At 39.9% G+C, this 23,019-nt stretch overlaps 1 protein-coding gene and 1 non-coding gene across 4 annotated transcripts; one reads left to right on the forward strand and one right to left on the reverse strand.

Annotated features, from left to right (window-relative positions):
• Positions 1 to 7,787: 7,787 nt before the first annotated feature.
• On the reverse strand, positions 7,788 to 7,894 carry LOC141625503 (small nucleolar RNA R71). The gene has a single exon (XR_012535281.1). It is a non-coding gene; the product is annotated as a small nucleolar RNA R71 (small nucleolar RNA).
• An 8,219-nt stretch (positions 7,895 to 16,113) lies between these two features.
• LOC141623608 (uncharacterized) lies at positions 16,114 to 21,135 on the forward strand. 3 transcript variants are annotated; one of them, XM_074439715.1, is made up of 4 exons: positions 16,114 to 16,457; positions 17,042 to 17,277; positions 18,499 to 18,770; positions 20,435 to 21,135. In XM_074439715.1, exons 2-3 carry the CDS (start codon positions 17,045 to 17,047, stop codon positions 18,719 to 18,721), a joined length of 456 nt encoding a protein of 151 aa, XP_074295816.1. In that variant the 5' UTR covers positions 16,114 to 16,457; positions 17,042 to 17,044; the 3' UTR covers positions 18,722 to 18,770; positions 20,435 to 21,135. The 3 variants fall into 3 exon arrangements, with proteins under 3 accessions (XP_074295816.1, XP_074295815.1, XP_074295817.1); XM_074439714.1 differs by having other exon boundaries at positions 18,499 to 21,135; XM_074439716.1 differs by having other exon boundaries at positions 16,138 to 16,457; positions 18,541 to 21,135.
• The last annotated feature ends 1,884 nt before the right edge of the window (positions 21,136 to 23,019 follow it).

A 23,019-nucleotide genomic window follows, 5' to 3' on the forward strand; every position in this document is an offset into this window, starting at 1 on the left:
AACAATAACAAGAGAGAAGTAAAGACAACCACTTTATAGTGAAGAGCTTTGAGAAAAATCCTAATTTCTCAAGTTAGTGTAAGTTCTACATAAAAGTATTTGTGATGAAAATATTATAATGCATCCTTATTTAGGGTGAGGCATTGTAATCCTACTATTATATTATATAGTTGAAGAATTGGACTTCTAGTCTCGCGGTTTTACCTATTTGAGTTCCCTCGTACCCAAAATATTCTTGTATTCTTTATTGGTTTCCACTGCATTATTTTTATATCTCCGTCAGAATTACACAAAGAGAGAAACTCTTTTACTTTTCAAAAGTGGTATCAGAGCCACGGTTAATGGGCTCGTTACTTTCTTGTGTCTTACCTAAAGACTATTGTCACTCATGAAGGTGACATGTTCAAGCTCATCGCTGATAACTTCTTCTATTGGAAACTTATGATGGACGATCATCTTTGTTGCAAGGAAATGTATGGGCCCATCTTTAGTGCTTATAAGCCCGAAGAAAAATCAGCCAAAAATTGGGATTTAATAAATCACAAAGTAGTTGCTATGATTATGAAATATATTGATAGAAGTTTGTTAGAGCATGTTGGTACTTCCACAAATGCCCATGAATTATGAACAAAACATGAATATATGAATTAAAGGAAGACTCCTTGAAATAAGGCTCTCCTAGTAAGATGATTGGTAAAATTAGACTACAAGGATGGTCAAGTTATGATCGAGCACTTGAACAATTTCAAGGGTCATGTAAACCAATTGGACAAGGTGGAGATGAAGATTGATGATGAGTTACAAGTCTTATTGCTTTTAAGCTCCCTTTCTGAGAGTTGGGACACTTTACCTGTAATACCCCGTATTCTATAGCCGAGTACGGTAGAGTACTCGACCGAATGGCACTGTACTCGACCGAGTGCCCTGTAGGCATAAACCCAGTCCCTGCTTGTGTGTCACTCGGCCGAGTGGCTGGTGCATTCGACCAAGTGCCTGGTGCATTTGACCGAGTGCCTTCGAGCACTCGATCGAGTGTACGGGTTCATGCCCATTTTTCCGCGTGTTGGGCTCCGTGTTTTGGGCCTTGCTATATAAGCTTCCATTTCAGTCTCTCTTTCATTTTGAAACCCTAAAAACTCTCTCTACTCTATCTCTACCGTCCTAAACACTCTGAAACCTTATCCTTTGGAGATTCCTCTTATCTTGGGAGATTTGCACTCAAGCTTCACTCTTTCTCATTTCTTTCCATTTGTAAGTTGTTATTTACTCTTTTTCCTCCTTTTTATTATTAGTAGTAACCCTAGATTTTTTTTTTTTTTTTTTGGGGGGGGGGGGTTGTTATGGGTGTTATTAATTAGTAGTATTAGTTAGTATTGTGGGTATTATTAACCCTATATTGACGATGGAATTTACCTAAATCTAATTAAAGGGTATTAATAAGGGGTTTTATATAATAAAATATTATAGGATGTATTGTGATGGTAATTATGCGATTTATGCAGGATGAGACGGTTTTGTGAGACGGATTCTTGGTTGTCTCGAGTTGCTTATAGAGTTTGCTAAAAGGTAGGATTTTCCTACTAAGTTTTGGTAAAATGGATACTTACTCATATGTTTGTTGCATATGTCATTCTTGTTGTTCTTAGTCTTACATGATTGTTGCTGGCTACATCTTGTTGTCGGGATTTCATCTTAGCATGATAATGGGTAATTAGTGTGGTCTCATATTATTATTGGATTTGCCTTATAACATGAAAGAGGGAAATTGTTGTAAGTCTCATATTGTTGGTCAGAATGCATTATGACATGAAGATGGGTAAGTTTAACATGTTTGAGATTCATGTCCCATGTGATGGTTGCATTTTTGGCATATTGTATTGCATATTGTGATATATGTGATATTTGAAGGATGTTGGTGGTGATTGGCAGAGTTGGTGTTACGTATACGGTTGTTAAGGTGTAGATATCTCGTTTCTACACCTCCCGCCAACCACCCAGTGATGATTGGGGCGCATGTTTATCAAGCGAAGCGATTTATGACATTCCGTAAGTTCGTCGACAAGTGATAGCTCAATCAGTCAAGTCAACCTTATGGTCGCCATCTACGCGTTGATACAGTCGTTTTGACAGTAATTAGAGTGCATTTGGAGTCCGGGTCAAAAACCGTTTGCATTTTCTAAAACCGTTTTAAGCCGAGTCGGAATGTTCTAGAATATTCTAGAGTTTTATTCCTAAGTATTTGTTTTTTATGATTAAAACATGAAAATATCTTCTTTACGGAATAAGGAAGCATACATCTTCCCTAATTCCTAAATTAAAACCGCGGAAATCTTTCTTGCTTGGAGGAAAGGCCTCAAGAGATAACGCAGCAGGAGCTGTGCCTCTTGGAAAGGTCGCAGATCTTGCTGCGCCTCTTCCTGGGCTGCTTTTTCCCCAGTTTCCGGAATCTTTCCGGATTTCTTTCCTAATCCGACTTTTTCCTAAATTCCTCCTCGTGATTAGTATAAATAGAGGCCTCCGCCTCACATATTTTTCACGCGAGTGTCCGCCCTTTTCTTCTCTCTTTGCATTCTAAGACCGCGCTATTGCTTTTCGACACCTACGTGCTTGATCTACTCGACCAAGTAAGCTCAGATCATTCTGAGTACCAGCCACGTTGCATAGACCGACCAATTTGACCAACTCCACTTAATCAACTTAAACAATCGTTTTAAATCCTTTTTCAAGGGCACTTTCATATTTGCATACATCGAGTCGAGCAATCACTATACGACAACTTAGTTAATCTCGCTTCGTCAAACATGTAAGTCTAAGGGTGTAAACCTCATTTTATTTTGTATTTATTTTCTGTATTTCAATTAATGTAAGAATTTATATCAAAAACACGCTCAAAACCGTCTCAAAAACATGTTCAAAAACCCTTTTTGACGATTCATCAAAGAGACACTGTCGAGAAGAAACGCAAGAGCTGTTGCGACTTCTGGAAAAGTCGCAACACTTGTTGTGCCTATTCCAGAGGCTGCTTAGTCGTTGTTTCTCTTCTTCTTCTTCTTCCTCGTGTTTTTTCATTGTTTCGTTTGAAGGTCTTTTCTCGTCTTATTTCTTATTTCCTTCAAACTTTCATCTTTTTTAGTTTCTTAATTCTTTTTATAAACTCTTTTCGACTTAAATCCCTTATAATCTAATATTTGCAGGTTTTCGTCACTTGTTCAAACCCGGATTTTTAAGGATTCGATTTTCTCCATATCGAGTCGTTTGAATTCGTCTTTGTACATACTTTTAGTTTGTTTCCCAGTTTTATCAAACTTTCGCCTCCTTTAGTTTCGATCAAGATCCGATCTTTGCAAATCCGACATCATATAATCGTAACCATGTAAACCGCTATATTATTTCGTTTAATGTGTTCCTTTTCGCTTTATGACGATATTAGATTCATGTAATCTGTCTAAACCACTTCAATTTGAGTCATATACTAATAATCGATGTAAATTAACCAATGAACAATAACGAACAACGAGTCTGACTTTCACAGTCAGAATCCAACTCGAGAACAGTCGCATAAACTGATGTGCCTCTTCCGGAGGACGCAGTTCATCCTACGCCCGTTTTGAGATGACTTCTGCCTCCGAACTCGTCTCGCTTTGACGCAGGGTTTCTAATTAGGCCTCTAATCGAATATTATCCTTATTATCACCCTATAATTCAACATCTTTCTACTTTATCTTATTTTAATTCTTTATTTTCTTTTCTTTCAAATCTCTCCTTTTGAGCGTATTTATGACGTAGATTCAAGTATCCATTGTAATTTATTGTAATTGTAGTTATTTATTTCATATTCGTTCTTGTATGATTTATTTCTCTGGCTTTTCACATGTAATCAATTCTAATTCCAACTTCGATCCAATTGAGTGCTAAATTGCTTGTCAACCGACATAGTATATATTCACATGCTAGGTTTAAACGTGGTGTACAAATAAATATGCTCAAAAGGAGAGATTTAGTAGAGGCCGCTATCGAGGCGAGCGAGATTAGGTGTTCAAGTAAAGAGCTTTCTAATACGTACCCTCATCCCTTACTCAGATATTTGTGAGTATCCGTGTTCATTGGTATCACGGGAGTCATTCTAGACATAGAATGCTAAGGGTAAGGAATTTCTTAGTGTTCATGTCACTACTTTGTGTCTTGACATGACATGAAGTATTCGAATGATTCCAATTTTCCATAAAAATTGGCGGCGACTCTACAAATGTAGGCTTGCTCAAACCTTTCACCGGTTTCAATGCCTTTTAAATCGGTAACGGCCCATGACGTACTTTGTCTCCACCAAAGTTCCGTGGGAGAAGCCGCTATGAAATCAAAACCAACGCGCGGGATGCCACGCTGCGCAGGTGGCTTGGTCCACAGTTTGGCGATTCCGCTGGGGATGATACACTTAGACTAAGTCTAGTTTTAACTAGGGTGAAACTTGAACAAGGTTAGGGAATAGTTTATATGAGACAGTTGTCAGTTTTTATTACTCGATCTTCTTAGGTCGTTTTAGCCAGCCTTCCTAGGCATTTAACCAAACCAATTCGACCAATCGTCCCGTCTGGACGGTGCAAATTCCTATTTGTGCCCAAAGATGGATAACGATTGACGTCAACCATACCACGATGCTTACTCATGTTTTTATCAAGAGCTTTCACTACTCGAGCGAATGGACTAGGAACCGACCTTACTCATGTTTGGCGCGGACCTCTCCACAGACCAGGGTTTGATAGCTTGGTATGGCAACCCATCCTTTAAGCCAAAACCCTCTAAAAGCACTCAACATGCCTTTATAATGCCTATACCTATGCTTGTAGCTTCTATGTTATCACCTTTTGTAAACAAAACCATGACGAAATTTTCAAAAAACCTTTTTTTCAAAATGTAAAATGTAAATGTTTCAAAAATGGCCTAAATAGCGCAAAGTCAATAAACCAAGTTGAAACTCTGTCGAAATTTCGAAGGTCTTAATCATTTTCAAAGTCACTTCAAGTCAGCACTCCTACAATCGCACACAATGGTTGTCTAGGATAACATTTCAAAATCACCATTTTCAAAACCCGTCACACGACACAAGGGCACTCACGTCCTTTCGAGTCATTTCACGAGTCCTTCGAGTAAGTGTGCAATGTGGTCCATTGTGTTTTGATTCGCCATCGGTTCTTATGCTCAGTCCAAGATGGTCGGAACTAACGAAATTCAAGGAAGCGTCCACGGTCAGCCCGATCCATCCGATGGTAATGGTACGAATCAAGTCTTGGCTGCACTACTCTGGCTCAAAGCAAGTCAAGATGTCGCATACACTCGTCTCCAAGCAATCGAAGGCTGCATTGTGGCGGTGGAAGTTAGACTCCCTCATGCGGATGGTCTTATTCCGTACATACCATTACGCGATGATCGCCCACCTTTTGAAAAGTCTGAGCATTTAGAGGTCAGTCCTCCGCCTATTCTCACTGATGTAGAAAAACGTCTTCAATATCTGGAAGAGCAACTAATGTATCTCAAGGGGGATGACATGCGTGCCTTTTAGACGTATTTATTTACGTATTCGGCACGCATTTTTATGAGCTTACTTGATTATTTCGCTTTATTTCCTCCCGTATTTGCTACTTTGGTTGTGTTTTGTATCCTTTGCAGGATTGAGGCACATTTATGCTTTTCGGTAGCCAAATACGTTCGATGATGTGCAAGAGGGAAGCGACACAATGATCACTTTGGTGAAGCACGGTTGAAGATGTCGACCGACCATGAGCTTCATGTTGGTGGACCTGTAGGAGTTTGTTCGTCCTCAATATTTCAGCAGTCGTTCGACCCATTTTCCTTGATCTGGATTTGCTCGACACGGGAGTCACTTTGATGAAGCAAGTTTGGTTAAGTCGTCCGACATCAATTGATGGTCGGTAGACATAGTAGCCATGTCGTCCTCATTCAGTCGTTCGACCAATTTTTCCTTCACTTCCTTTGATTGACACAGGAGCAATTGTTTAGGGTTTGCAGCAGTTTGTCGTCCTACATTCTCATTATGTCGGTCGACATTATGTTTTCAGTCGGTCGACATCATGTTTTTTGTCGATCGACCTCAGCGGTCTTTTTGATCGATTAAGATTTATTTTAAACGCTTAAGTTGTTGGTTTTATTTCCTTTTTCGGGCTTAGACTATAAAAGCTCTTATAATATTTTAATTAGGTTACACTTTTTACACTTTATTTTTATGCAAGCAGACAGTTAGAAACATTACTACGTAAAAACTTTCTCAAATTTTTAGATCTAGATTGAATTCTCTCCTCTACTTTGCTCGTACTCGAATTTATTTTGGTAATCAATTTATTCTCCTCTTTCGTTCTTCTTATTTAGTTTTATTTATTTCTCTTGCGTTCATCATTTGTTTTAGTTTATGTTTATTTCTCTTTTGATCAATTTAATTATGAAGCCTCTTTATTTCTCATCTATCTTAATTATTGTTATCGATTTCAACATGAGTAGCTAAATCTTTTGCTATGATTTAGGGAATCCATGGAAAGTTAAGGGTTGTTAATTAGGCGATTAGGTTAATCAATTTTATTAGTCTTTATTGTTAATTGCAACATTAAATATACGAATAGTTAATTAAAGGCCACAATTGGTTATTTGATTTGGTAATTCCTGACCTAAGATCGAAAGCCTGGTAAGGATTAGACCTGTTGTAAATATTAGAGTACCCTAGTAAGTTGCGAGAGCCCGCTGGAAGCATTTTAGGGCGAATAGTGATCCGAGAGGACCTTTTGACTGCCTTTTAGACCGATAATTGAGACTGACCTATGAACCTACCTTAGACCCGCGACAATCCATGGTGAACCGACGATCCTAGTCTTTTCTCCTTATATTTTCACAGTTTAATTTCTCACTTTTAATCCTTTTTACTTTAATTGTCTTAGTTATTATTCAAACAAACAAAATCCCCCATTTGTTACATAACAAACTTGAATTAGCAAATAGATTATCATCTGTCTCCCTGTGGATACGATCCCGACTTCCCTAGTTGCGTTAGTTAGAGTATAGTTGGTTACTTTTGATAGGGTTGCGACAGCTCATTAAATTTTGGCGCCGTTGCCGGGGAGGCATCAATTTCTATTTGTTTATTTTAGTTTGTCTTGTCTCAGGGAACTCTTGTTCCTTGAGACTGCTCTTATTCTTTTCTTTAGTGTTTGTTTATGCCCAGGTCTCAGAGGTCCGAGCTCATACCATTCGACTCTGAACCAGAAAAGACTTTTCGAGTTAGACGAAACTTTTGGAGAGAAATCCATCAAGCCGAAGACTTGAGTACGCTTGACGCTGCCTACCCCGCTTTTATTGCAGAAAATCCGTCTTTAGAGAAAGACACGCCTACTTCTGCCCCTACTACGATCATGGTTACATTATCAAGTCATTTAGAGCCCACCCTTGCATCCATTCCTAAGGGATTCAAGTTGCCAACCACCGATGATGGTACCTTTGAGATCCGTCCGTCCTATATTAACCTGGTAGAGTGGAACATGTTTGGAGGAGCAGCTACTGAAGATCCTGCCAAACATATGGAGAGGTTCGTTACATACTATTGCTCAATCCCTTTGATTGTCGGGGTAACGCAGAACCAAGTAAAACAAGTTCTATTCCCTTTTTCTCTGCGAGATGGTGCTGCAAAGTGGTTGCGTGATCTAGACATGGAAGCAAATGCTATCACTGATTGGAATACACTCGCTCTTGCATTCTACAAGAGGTATTTTCCACCACATAAGACAAATGTTCTTAGAAGCCAAATCACGAGTTTTAAACAGGGCCCCACTGAAGACCTCAATGAGGCATGGGTTCACTTCAAGAGATTAGTCCGCTCCATCCCTCATCACGGTTTCTAGATCTAGTTCTTATGCAATCAATTTTATAATGGGCTTTACGACGATCATAGAGCTTTGCTTGACTCTTCTGCAAATGGGAGATTTCAGAACAACACTACTGATGCCAATGCTTGGAAATTGATTGATGAGATAGCTACTCACACTGCTGAGTATGGTTTACCCCCGAGGTAACACAAGAGGGGGTAGTTCATATGGAGCTATTGCAGCCAAGTTAGAGGCATTGACTGCTCAACTTGCCGAATGGAAGACGTCCCAATCTTTGGGAAACCAGCAGACGGTTCATGCCATGATGCAACAGGAAACACCTTGTGAACGATGTGGTATTGCGGGGCATAGCGCAGCTGAATGTATGAGTACGATAGAGCAGGTCCATGTTTTCAATCTTTTAAGCAAGGTACACCGTACTCTAACTTTTATAATGAAAGGACTAGGGAGCATCCAAATTTCTCTAGCTGAAGCCAGAATGTTCTAAATCTTACTCCACCGCCGCCGCAAGGCCAGAATTCGTCATATATTATCCCTTAAAATCGTGGAAATCAACCACAAGGTGGTTATCAGAGGCATAATCAAGGAGGTCAACAGATGCAATCTCCTCAACGAACTCAGAATAATGACACGTCTGAAATTAAGGCCATGCTACAGCAACAGATAGCGGCTTCACAAAAGCAAGATGCCCTAATCGCTCAATTAATGGTACATAATAAGATGTTGGACAATCAAATTGCCCAATTATCCACTTCAAGTAGACAACCGGGTACGTTGCCATCTCAACCTGAAAAGTCGCATGACACTGCCAATGCGATATAGCTTAGAAGTGGTCTTACATACGATGGACCAGAGATGCCCCAGGACAATGAAGACGTCATAATTGAGGAGTTAGATGTGGATGCGGAAAAAAGTCAGCTGACGAAGTTGCTCTAACACCTGAAAAAAATCGATCGACTTTTTCACCCAACGGAACAGCTGATCCGTTACTTGTTACTGATGGGACACCTCTTAATACTGATAAGGCATCTAATTCTGATAAAGGGAAGAGTAAAGCTACTGACTCGCCAATAGTTATCAAGGTTCCTTTTCCGGGGCGCCTAAAGAATACAAAGGTCGAGCAGCAATTCGGTTAATTCTTGGAGGTCGTCAAAAATCTTCAGGTAACTGTACCTTCTATCGAGCTAATTACCCAGGTACCCTCCTACGCTAAATTTATGAAAGATATTCTGACTCGTAAGAGGAGCTTCAATGAAGTGGAGACTATTGCTTTTACAGAAGAGTGTAGTGCACTCCTACAAAGCAAGTCTCCACCCAAATTGAAGGATCCGGAGAGTTTTTCCATTCTCTGTACAATAGGAACTCATGTAATAGATAAAGCTTTATGTGATTTGGGTGCCAGTGTCAGTGTCAGTGTCATGCCCTATTCGGTTTGCGAGAAATTGAATATGGGGGCATCTTAAAGTTACCAACGTGACCCTACAAATGGCTGACTAGACAGTTAAGCGACCTTTAGGTGTATTAGAGGATGTCCCTGTTAAGATAGGTAAATTTTTCATACCTGTTGATTTCATTGTGTTAGATATGGCTGAAGATACTCAGATTCCTATAATCTTGGGTAGACCATTTTTGCATACATCAGGGGCTATTATTGATGTCAAACAGGGACACTTGACTCTCGAGGTAGGGGATGATAAGGTGACATTTTATTTGGCTAACACGTTGGCTAGGCCTATAATAGAGGATACATGTTATGTTATAGACATTGTAGATGAATATATGTTTGATTATTGGATGGGATCCCTTCTTGGGGACCCGTTAGAAGCTTTGATAGCTCTTGATGGTTTTACAGAGGATGTACAGGTTGATTACAGGACGATGAAAGCTGCTTTAAAAGGTAAGGAGTTCACTATTGAGAAAGGTGAGACGGTAAATGCTATAATGGAAACCTCTTTTGCTGCTGGGGTAAAGATACCAGAGCGTAAACCTCTTCCTTCTCACCTTAAATACGTGTAATTAGATGACTCTGAGCAATATCTTGTTATTGTTAATGCTAAACTTGATGATAACCAACTTTCTGCTTTGTTGGTCGTTCTTAAGAAAAACAGAAAAGCTTTAGGATACAGTTTTACTGACCTTAAGGGCATCAGTCCTGACATTTGTATGCACAGAATTGAGCTAGAGAAAGGACATAAGCCTTGTCAGCAGGGTCAGCGAAAGTTGAATCCGAAGATGCAGGATGTTGTTATGGCAGAAGTGATGAAACTACTTGATGCAGGTATTATTTACACCGTTGAAAACTCCAAGTGGGTAAGTCTGGTTCAGGTAGTCCCAAAGAAAGGAGGGACTACAGTGGTGAAAAATGAGAAAAATGAATTAATACCAACTAGAGTAGTAACAGGTTGGCGGATGTACATTGATTATAGACAATTAAATGCCGCCACAAAGAAAGATCACTTCCCCCTTCCTTTTATTGATCAGTTGGTAGCGAGATTAGCCTCACATAAATTTTTCTGTTATTTAGATGGATATTCAGGTTTCTTTCAGATCCCACTCTATCCCGACGATCAGGAAAAAACTACTTTTACTTGCCCGCATGGTATTTTTGCTTATCGCAGAATGCCATTTGGATTGTCTAATGCCCCAGCTACCTTTCAGAGGTGCATGATGGGGATATTTTCTGAGTATATAGAGTCGATTATGGAGGTACTTATGGACGATTTCAGCGTCTATGGTAATGATTTTGATGATTGTTTGACTAAACTTGAAAAAGTTTTGCAGCGATGTATTGAGGTTAATTTAGTGCTGAATTGGGAGAAGTGCTATTTTATGGTCAACGAGGGCATTATCCTCGGGCACTTAGTATCTGATAAGGGTATCCAAGTTGATAAAGCAAAGGTGCAAGTGATTGGGCAATTACCTCCTCCCGTTAATGTTAAGGGAGTTAGGAGTTTCCTTGTTCATGCTGGCTTTTACTGCCGGTTCATTAAGGACTTTTCTAAAATTGCTAAACCACTTACACAATTGTTACTTAAGGATGCTCTATTTAATTTTATTGATGAATGTCTTACTGCTTTTAATAGGTTGAAGCAGGCTTTGATTACAACACCGTTCATTCAGCCTCCAGACTGGGAGCTGCCTTTTGAGATTATGTGCGATGCTAGTCATTATGCAGTTGGCGCGGTGCTAGGCCAGTGGAAAGACAAAGCTTTGAGTGCTATTTACTATGCGAGCCGAACTCTCGATGAGGCTCAGGTGAAATATGCAATTACAGAGAAGGAGCTGTTAGCTGTGGTATACGCGCTGGAGAAATTTAGGTCTTATTTATTAGGTTCGAAAGTTACTGTATTTTCTGACCATGCAGCGCCGAGGTACCTACTTACTAAGAAAGAAGCTAAGACAAGATTATTGCGATGGATACTTCTTCTTCAGGAGTTTGATTTGGAAATTAAAGACAAGAAAGGCGCTGAGAATTTGGTAGCTGATCATTTATCGCGCCTACCATTGCAAGAAGGGGGAGATTCTTTACCTATTGATGACTCTTTCCCTGATGATATTTTGATGGCTATTTCTAATGCTGAAACTCCTTGGTATGCTGATTATGCTAATTTTATTGTAGGTGATTTATTGCCTCCTGACTTGTCATATCAGCAGAGGAAGCGGTTCCTTCATGACGTGAAGCAGTACTTTTAGGATGATCCTTATCTGTTCAAGGATTGTGCTGATGGGTCTTTACAGATGGTGTATACCGCAGTGGGAGACTAAAGCTATTATTGAAGCTTGTCATTCGTCCTCATATGGTGGTCACCACGGTCCTTTAAGGACCGTGGCCAAGGTACTTTAATCTGGTTTCTACTGGCCGTCTATGTTTAATAATGCTAGGTTGTTTGTAGCAGGTTGTGAGGCTTGCCAGCGAACGGGAAATATTTCAAGGAGGTATGAGATGCCTCAGAATGGTATTTTGGAGGTCAGAATTTTTTATGTATGGGGCATTGATTATCAAGGGCCATTCCCGTCTAGCAAAGGAAACAGGTACATACTAGTTACTATAGACTATGTGTCCAAATGGGTAGAGGTCGTGGCTTCAGCCAATTGTGATGCTAAGACCATTGTCCAGCTGTTTAAGAAGGTCATATTTCCTCGCTTTGGTTTCCATAGGGTCGTCATTAGCGACAGAGGTATGCATTTTAAAGAAAAACAGCTTTCTGCTTTATTGTCAAAATATGGTGTTTCGCATCGTCGTGGTTTGGGGTATCATCCCCAAACAAGTGGATAGGTGGAGGTCTCCAACAGGGAGATTAAAGAAATTTGGCAAAGGTTGTCTCCAAATCCCGAAAAGATTGGAGTATGAAGCTGGATGACACGCTGTGGGCCTATAGGACACCTTTCATGACCCCGATTTGTGCATCGCCATATCAGTTAGTCTATGAGAAGTCCTGTCACCTACCTGTGGAGCTAGAGCACAAAGCTTGGTGGGCTATTCGAGAGCTTAATTTTGATCCAAAGTTATGTGGCGAGAAACGGTTGTTGCAGCTAGATGAACTTGAAGAGTTCCGTCTAAATGCATATGATAGTGCCAAGGTTTATAAAGACAAGACTAAGAGATGGCATGACAACCGTATCATACCGCGAGAATTCCAAGTTGGAGAGAAGGTGTTGCTATTCAATGCCCGACTCCGTCTATTTTCGGGTAAGCTGAAGTCCCGATGGTCTGGTCCTTATAAGGTAACTTATGATTCTAAATTTGGGTCAGTCGAGTTAGAGAATTCCGTGGGAGAGCGTTTCAAAGTGAATGGTCACCAAGTTAAGCATTACTACGATGCTAAAGATACTGTTGTAGTGGTTGAGGTATTGCACCTTGAACCCGTTACCGCACCTGCTAAATGAGGTAATAAAGGTCGAGCGGGACCTTAAAAACCAGCGCTGACCGGGAGGCAACCCGGATTGTAAAAGTTATGTAAAAGTGTGCTTCAGTTTAGCTTTAATTTTGTGTGCCTTAATCACGTTTCCCTTGTTACTTTTCAATTAATTTTGCTTATTAGTTTTAATTACATATAGTTAATTCCATTTCTCTAATGTTTCTAACATTTAGAAATTGGAATTTAGTTGCATTTCATTTGCATCTTAATTTAGAGTAGTCTAGTTTTGTGTGTACTCCTTTTGGAAAAGAGACTAATTCGTGAAGTAAAAATTGCGCAGGTATCATGCGTGTCATTTGTTTGCTCGACACAGCGTTTTACACAAAGGAGTATTTTGATGAGTCGGTCGACACTACTACTAAGTCGCCCAACACACGGTAAGTGTCGGTTGAAGCAAGGTAAGCCTATTGCTATTTGTCATTCGACACAGGGAAGGAGATTGTGGTGCCAATTAGTGAATGTCGATTGACCAATACAACTTGTCGATCGACCAATATTCCCTAATTATTTTAAGGGATAATTGATAAACACTACCTGTAACACCCCCATACTCCAAGTGCCTTACCAGGACCACTCAGGTATAAGGATGCTACCATCTCGGTTACCCGAGGCATGATAATCATAAGACAATGAGGAAACATACTTTATTAAATAAGTTTAAGTGATTACATTACAAAACCAACTGTAAGCAAAATACAACTGTTCTCAAACTATAAACCAACTGAAAGGAACTGTTCTAACAAACACAGCGGAAGACTAAAGACTCTGATATGTGATGACTCCATCCCTGACTAGATCCCACGCGTATCAAGATATACCTTAAGTTAAATCGCTCACCACCCCGAATGGATCACCACAGTTTTTAAAACATTTAAACGGGGCCAAGATACTAATCACACAACTTATATATATATATATATATATATATATATATATATATATATATATATATATATATATATATATATATATATATATATATATATATATCAATAATAAGACAAACAGGCAATTTGAATCGTCACACACACACACACACCACCAACCAATCCCCATCATCTCAATATCGATCGTCCCTTTGGACCCGCCCGCGATGGGGGACCGCGGCCGTTCCCACCTAAGCCCCGCTCATCATACGAGCGATAACCCTGTCCATTAATGTGCACATCCCCTTCCGTGGCGGGTTCCACGAAGGGCGAAACTAGGGCGTGAAGTCACTCCCACAAGTGACCCCACTCGAGAACGCATCTCGAGAACCATCAACAACAATCACAACCACAAACACAACACAATCATCATATCAAACAACTAACTACAAAGACATCACCAATATCCCATTATGGGACTAATGCGAGTAGAAATCCTACCGGAAAGCACAACACGCAGACGGTATCTACAATTTGTATCAAAACGGCTCCTCTATGAATTCTCCTCCTACCATACAACACATAGATGCTACCATTCAAATACTACTCATAAAAACCCCCAATTCCTAAATTAGGGTTTCATCAATCTTAACAAAACATTATAGAAATTATATTAAAAGCTTACCCTCGACGCAAGGAATCCAACGACACGAACTACGATACGAACCGACCGTCCGAACTCCGGAATTGTCAAGAACGCGATTAGGAAGAAGAACTAGTTGCTTTCTCTCTTAAACAGGTTTTAGGTTTTGTAAAAAGTGATTTAAAACAATTACGAATATGTTTAAATACCTTAATCGCGTAATTAACAAAACCCGACAAAACAACCCCCGTAAACCGGCTACTCGATCGAGTAGCTAAGGTACTCGATCGAGTGCCCCCTTACTCGATCGAGTACCCTAGTTACTCGATCGAGTACCCAACAGTCGGTCGAAACTATTTTATTTCGCAAAACTCCCTTACTCGACAGAGTAAGGCCTACTCGATAGAGTACCCCAAGACTCATAAATACGGAGTATTACAGTCTTCCCTCCTTAAAAAGAACTTCGTCCCCGAAGTTCAACCCATACATGAAAACAAACATACTAACTCGATCAAGACACAACAACGTGACTAAGAACTCAAAACAAAACTCCAACCCAAACATGAACTCGTAACACCAACTCCACTAACTATTCCTACCTCCACAACATGGCTCACGATATCGTATCCACTCCATTATATCTCTCTCAACACTAACTCCATACACTACCAAAATACTCATAACATCAAACGGAATGTTACACTACCAATATTAAACCCAACTTTCACAATCACTACCATGATAAAAAAAGTTCTATAATCAATATCAACATGTCATCTCCGACTTACTTTCACTACCAAGTCCCCTGAAAATGTTACTTTTCAGGCCAATTTGAAGTTTCCGGTGAATTTTTGTATTTTATACCCATTCTACCCTTCCTCTTATTTTATACTCCCACCATTTCCTCTACTCCACCACCATCCAGTCAACCACCCTAACTCACCACTAAACACCCGCACTTCACCACCAGTCACCGGTCACCATAATCCACCACTCTAACTTCACCACACCGATTATCCCTATCCGTTGATGGCAAAACCCCACTACCGCCACAATCCAATCCCACAAGGCCACAACTATCTTCTCTCCAAAACAATCATCTCCTTTTTTGCCAAACTATAATCACGACTTTTTCCTCATCAAATCAATTTTCCCATTTCCCCAGACAACCAAATCTCCATTCAACAAACAAACACTCCTTCATCACAATTACTCCATAAAAATGGAGTTTTGGAACAAAGCCAATAGCCGATATCGTCACAATTCCTCCACAAAAGAAGCCGCTAAAAATTCTCAAGAACTCACCTCTTCCTTCCTCACCACCTCTCGTATTGCCGATATCGTCTCCGAAGCCGCTAAAAGATCCAAAGATTTGCCTGCTGAAGTTTCAATTCAGATTAAAGCTGGAGCCTTGAAGCGTGCTAATCAGATCAAATCTCTTTCTCTTTTTGATAATTTTGTTGTTTGTTTAGATAAGATGGTTGATACGGTGTCTTTTGAGGAGCTTAATAACTTTGGTGTTACGGTAGAGTTGTGTTCCTGATCATGAGAGGGTGGTGACTCGTGATGGGTGATGAAGGTGGTGGGTAAGATATGGTAAGTGATAGAATGATGGGTGCAGTGTGTTATGTGAGGGTAGTGAATTAGTGTTTATGAGAAGGGTATTTTGGTCAGTTTATCTTATTTGTTGACGAAAAATGAGCTTTGATAGTGAAAGTAATTCGGAGATGACATGTTGGTATTGATTATAGAACTTTTTTTTATCATGGTAGTGATTGTGAAAGTTGGGTTTAATATTGGTAGTGTTTACCAATTATCCCTTATTTTAATTAAACCCGTCATATTTCCTCAGTAATCCTCACACAGTCCTTCCCTTACTCGACATCAGCGACACACAAACAGAAAAAAAAAAAAAAAAAAGGAGAAACGACAACCCTAATTCCTATATTCATCCTATTCCAACTCAATTTCTGCTTCAAACCTTGTCAATTCCTTCACAAAATAAAATTACCCATTAATTTAAACCATCAATTTTCCCTTTTCCCTTTTAATTTGCGATCAAATCTGTCGAAATTTAGGTCTAGGGTTTCGAAATTTTTCGGGTTTAATTTGTGATTGCATTCAATCGAGTTTCTGCTTAATAAAGGTTAGTGTTTCGTCGTTTCTTTTGCTGCTTCTTCATACTATATGCTTAATCTTGTTGTGATTCTAATTGATTTTCGAATTAATTGGAAAAAAAAAGAGGGGAAACCGTTTATGCTTAATGTGTTTTCCGAATTTTCGCTGCTTGAGACGGGTTTTTACTTGTTGAATTCTGTTGCTTGTGTCTGACAAACTTCGCTGCTTTGCGAGTTTCGTTCTATCGTTCAAATTCAGTAACAGAAAAAAACCCGTTTATGCTCTACTTGCTCTTTCGTTTTCCAGTTGCGTAAATTGGGACTTTTTCCCTTTCGCATAGAATTACTTTGAATTTCTCAAATTAGTTATGCTAAGTCCCATTTGTATTCGTGATACATTGCTGTTTGATATGATATTCGGTTTGAATTTTTTGAATTATGCGGTTCATAATCCAAGTTGAAGGACTGTGGCCAGTAATTGTGCAGTGGCAGTCTCCCTTATCGGGATTAATTGTCCTCAGTTGATTTAACTTGAGTTATCCACTTTAATTCATCCCGTGCCCATCATGTATATGTTTCCGGTATTTGTTTTGAACCATATGCCTATTTGCAGGTCATGGACAGCGCAGGTAAGAGACGGAAACTAGCTGAGCCAGGAAAGATAGGCACGCATACAGCGGCAGCATGTGGTTCCCGTGTGGGTCAGCCTACTCAAGCAAGTCATGCTAGTGGGAATTCAAGCGGTAGTGGGAGCGCAGAAATGGATACATCGGGTGCCGTTGTTGTAGTTATTGAACCACTTAAAGATTATCCGAGTGTCGTATTCGGTTCAACGGAGCAGCGGGAAAGGTTTGAAAACATTTGCGATCTTCCTGTTATCCCTACTCGTTTTCTTGATGTTAATTCTTTAGATGCTATGGGTATTCGGGAACCGGTCATAGCCTTACTTAATGGGACGGGTACTTCAGGGTTGATTTCTATGCTACATCACACGTATGAAACACTTACCTATGAATTCTTTAGTAGCTTTTGCTTTGAACCGCGAAATTTAGCGGAAAATAGGCCTGTGAGTCGGGTTTCTTTTCGACTCCTAAATAAAGACCATAAATTGACTTTGGCATGATTTGGTAGTCTTCTAGGGGTTAATGCCAATGGTTCGACTACACCCCCACGAGCTCAGGCCTACAGAACTTTATGGGGGACCCTTACGGGCAGCCCCTGACGTCGACATCACATCAATGATGTTGAACATCCCGGTCCCCGCTATTGGTTTCGCTTGCTATGTGGGACTATCTTTGGTCGCCCTGAAACAAATAAGTTGAATGTCATTGAGCAGCATATGCTTGCTGGCTATTTAAATGTGGATTATGGTGACCCCTTTGTCTTAAATGTGGCCCAAGCTGTGGCCGAACACATTCTCACCGTCCACACTCATAAGGCCATCCACTGTGGGGGTATTGTGAGTCATCTCGCTGCCCGACTTATTCCTAGTTTTCCCCCATCTCACCTAGTGCCACTTAACCTAGGGACCGAGGGAGCTTCTTTAGGAGCTAGCCGCTTGCTTCATACTAAAGCTTTGGGTAAGGGTCAGTGGCTTCATACCAAACCTTCCATCCATTGGAAGCTGCTGGATGCGAGGTTCCTTCCTCTACCTTGTCCTACTTTACCTCCCATCGTGCCTATGCCTAAGTTCGACCTCACTCTTGATCAGACGAAATCTAAACCCTCTACCCCCACTTATAGACTGTCAGCTCGATGGTCATCTGAGACCGTTATTACTGAGGATGAGTTAATGGGTGCAGGGAGTAGTCATACTCCCACTCATGCCCCCACATCTACCCCTACTCCTACACCCACTATTACACTGCCATACTCACCTCCACCTAGCACTGGCCCACAACCTACTTACCCAGACCACTTTATTCCACCTTCGCCATTTGTGCCTCCCACGGTCATAGACCAGGGGCACCGTGATACCATGCTTTTAGATTTGTGCACTCGTATGGCGAGGATGGAGCGGGATCAAGCTTTATGGGATTTTCTTGTATATGACTCTTATGCTGGAGACAGGAGGTTGCCACCTCCGGGCTGGCCCCACCCATCTTATTTCAGGTTTCCGGAGGGTGGATATTCTTCTTCCACGGCTACTGCTGATGCCGTGGCGACTGTTTCTGAGCCACCTACTACTACTGCTACTGCTGAGGTTGCTATTATGGAGAAGGGTACGAGAGGTGATGGTGCTGAGGTGGGAGCACTTCCTGACGATGACCCCTGTACTACGGGTGCTGGTTAGTGGCAGCTGCTGGCCACAACCTCCCCATGTTTGTTGCTGGTTTGGGGAGGTCTGTTTTGTGCTGTTGTTTGAGTTCTCTTTTCCTTGTTTACATTTCATGTGCATTTCATTTTTCTCTTGTGTACCCATTTCCCTTATTTATTGATGTTGCTGAACACAACGAGGGCATTGTGTGATTTGGTTTGGGGAGGGTATACATATGTCTGTTTTTCATCCATATGCATATTTCTTGCATTTCTGCATACATTTATATAATAAAAAAAAAAAAAAAATACAAAAACATGTTTTGCATTTAGTTTGCATTTAGGTAGAGTCTTAGGTTGAGTCGGAGTGGTCATATAACAATGATGACATTGCTTTTATACTCTTGCTAACTCATTCAAGCCTTGCACTGTTGGACACCCTATTTTGATAAATTCATTTGCATAGTCTACGAGTTTTTGATAAATTCTACAAAACGAATAGACTCGACCTATATGTTCGCAAACTACTTACCAATTCTAAGGTTTAGAGCTTAATAAATCGGTGACATTTATGACCGGTTTCATTTAGGATGTGAGTAGTACCCCTTACATGGCATGTAACATTAATTTGCGTAAGCATGAAATTTGTCTCTTATTACCTACATACACATGAGGAGAAGCGACCCTTCCTTTATACTTTACCCCTATTAGCTTCATATTAGCCAAATTCGCCTTGTTTTGACCCATTTATTCAACTACATTCATATATAGCCTACCCTTGTCAAGCTAGTCTTGTTGGTAAGTTTGGAGGTTTTGTTGTGGTCGATTTTATTGCTATTGTGATAGATGTTGGAAGGGGAATGAAAAAAAAAAGGGGAATGAAAAAAAAAAAAAGTTATGGAAAGAAAAAAAATGAAAATGGAAAAAAGAAAAGAAATGAAGTTTTAAAAGAAAAAAAAAAGAGTGACATTCTTTTTACTCCTATGTTGATTATATTTATTATTTGAGGAGTATTGTTGATGTTGTAAGTGAGTTTATGCCACGTTTGGCATTGTGCTTAATTTCAGATGGTGGATTAGAAGTGGAATATCCTTACTTTTGGTTTTGTTCGGTGCTATCTTGGCTTTTACCTCCATATATCCAAATTATTTTGCCCCTTCTTATCCATTTACCTCACTTCACATTCATATGTAAGTCCTTGGCATGTGTTATGGACCTTGTTTGGTTGGAGTGTATGTGTACGGTGGCTAGAGATATCTATCATGTTAGACTTCATGCATGCTTTTGTAGGTCGTAGTTAGGTGAGCGACTATTTTCCTTTTCTCTTACAAAATTTGTACTCCCCTTGCTTATAATGAGAGATGAGTTACCCGTGAGAGTCCGGTCATGCAAGGTCGATGGTTTAGTAGTTTTTGGTCATTTATTTAACTCGTTTGCACTTGAAATGTCTATGCTTAATCGCTTTGGAATTTATTCCTTAGCAAGGGTGTCACATTTGCATTAAATTGGTTTATCGAGTCTTTTGTATAGCTAGCTCTGAGTTGTATGCCACTTCATTAGTCTTCGCCCTATGTCTTGTGTTTATTCCTTGCTTGGGGATAAGCAAGGGTTTGGTTTGGGGAGGTTTGATGCGTGCCTTTTAGACGTATTTATTTACGTATTCGACATGCATTTTTATGAGCTTACTTGATTATTTTGCTTTATTTCCTCCCATATTTGCTACTTTGGTTGTGTTTTGTATCCTTTGCAGGATTGAGGCGCATTTATGCTTTTCGGTAGCCAAATCTGTTCGATGATGTGCAAGAGTGAAGCGACAAAGTGATCACTTTGGTGAAGCACGGTTGAAGATGTCGACCGACCATGAGCTTCATGTCGGTCGACCTGTAGGAGTTTTGCCGTCCTCAATATTTCAGCAGTCGTTCGACCAGTTTTCCTTGATCTGGATTTGCTTGACACAGGAGTCACTTTGATGAAGCAAGTTTGGTTAAGTCGTCCGACATCTATTGATGGTCGGTCGACATAGTAGCCATGTCGTCCTCATTCAGTCGTTCGACCAATTTTTCCTTCACTTCCTTTGATTGACACATGAGCAATTGTTTAGGATTTGCAGCAGTTTGTCGTCCTACATTCTCATTATGTCAGTCGACATTATGTTTTTAGTCGGTCGACATCATGTTTTTTGTCGATCGACCTCAGCGGTCTTTTTGATCGATTAAGATTTATTTTAAACGCTTAAGTTGTTGGTTTTATTTCCTTTTTCGGGCTTAGAATATAAAAGCTCTTATAATCTTTTAATTAGGTTATACTTTTTACACTTTATTTTTAGGCAAGCAGACACTTAGAAACATTACTACGTAGAAACTTTCTCAAATTTTTAGATCTAGATTGAATTCTCTCCTTTACTTTGCTCGTACTCGGATTTATTTTGGTAATCAATTTAATTTCCTCTTTCGTTCTTCTTATTTAGCTTTGTTTATCTCTTGCGTTCATCATTAGTTTTAGTTTATGTTTATTTCTCTTTTGATCAATTTAATTATGAATCCTCTTTATTTCTCATCTATCTTAATTATTGTTATCGATTTCAACATGAGTAGCTAAATCTCTTGCTAGGATTTAGGGGATCCATGGAAAGTTAAGGTTGTTAATTAGGCGATTAGGTTAATCAATTTTATTAGTCTTTATTGTTAATTGCAACATTAAATATACGAATAGTTAATTAAAGGCCACAATTGTTTATTTGATTTTGTAATTCCTGACCTAAGATCGAAAGCCTGGTAAGGATTAGAAATGTTGTCAACATTAGAGTGCCCTAGTAAGTTGCGAGAGCCTGCTGGAAGCATTTTAGGGCGAATAGTGATCCGAGAGGACCTTTTCACTGCCTTATAGACCGGTAATTGAGATTGACCTATGACCCTACCTTAAACCCACGATAATCCATGGTGAACCGACGATCCTAGTCTTTTCTCCTTATATTTTCACAGTTTAATTTCTCACTTTTAATCCTTTTTACTTTAATTACTTTAATTGTCTTAGTTATTATTCAAACAAACAAAATCCTCCATTTGTTACATAACAAACTTGAATTAGCAAATAGATTATCATCTGTCGCCCTATGTATACGATCCCAACTTCCCTAGCTGCGTTAGTTAGAGTATAGTTGGTTACTTTTGATAGGGTTGCGACAACTCATCAACATCTACAGAGAGAATAGCCGAAAGTATGAAGCAGTGAATACTCAAATGCCAACCAACTTCAATATGACTGGCATCCCGAAGTTTAAGGGGCACGAAAACCCTCTAAACCATATTCGTGCTTTCAAAGACTACATGTCTATCAAGGGCATTAAGCCAGAGATGTTCCTAAGGATCTTTCCTTCATCTCTCGACACCATTCCCAAACAGTGGTTCTACTCCTTAGACCACAAGAAAATTGCTACCTGGGATGATGCTACCATCGAGTTCACTAACCAATACGCAGATAATGCTGAGATCCAAGTCAACATGCGCACTCTAGAGGTCCTCATCCAGAATGAAAAAGAAGGTTTCACCAACTTCTTAAGTAGGTGGAGAAAGACTAGCACTCAACTTGTCGAGCGTCCAGATGAGGCCACTCTTGTAGAGAAAATTGTGGACAATCTAAAGCTTATTTATGCAAATCACTTGAAATACCAAAATATTAAATCTTTCAAAGATTTAACAGTGCTGGGTACAAGGATCGAAGACGATATTCGCAAAGGACTCTTGTCCAAAATTGTAGGGCGCGAATATCAAGGCTCAACATCAGCTGGAAGAAGTTATTACGGTTGCACTTGCAAAACCGACGATGTCAACCTCGTCGAGTCATACAAAAGAAACAGTACACCAAGGAAATTCACTGATATTGGTGACACATACTCAAATGCGTTGAAAAGGTTGTCAAAACAGCGCAAAATCCATCCAATATGACCTACACCTGACCCAGAAAAGAAGTCTAAATTTTGGGATGGTAACGCTTATTGCGAGTATCACAGGGGTAAAGGGCATGACACAGAAAATTGTTATAAGTTAAAGCATGCTCTTCAAGACATGATCAAAGACGGGCGCTTGCCTATCCCTCCCGCACGTAAGCCTAACAACACTCAGAATCCTCTTGGAATTCTGATGATCTCAGATGAAGAATCCACCTTGGATTGCTAACACCTTATCTCTCTAATCGAATACGAGATTAACATGGTTGACCACGGAGAAATCTACTTTATTCCTCAAGAAACAGTTCCTACCATCAAAACTCATCCGACACTTGTCTCAACGAACAAGTCGTTAGCCTTTTGTTCGGAGAGGATCGATTTGTCAGGGC

The sequence above is a fragment of the Silene latifolia genome, chromosome X, assembly GCF_048544455.1.
Source record: "Silene latifolia isolate original U9 population chromosome X, ASM4854445v1, whole genome shotgun sequence".
In the NCBI taxonomy this organism is placed as follows: Eukaryota; Viridiplantae; Streptophyta; class Magnoliopsida; order Caryophyllales; family Caryophyllaceae; genus Silene; species Silene latifolia.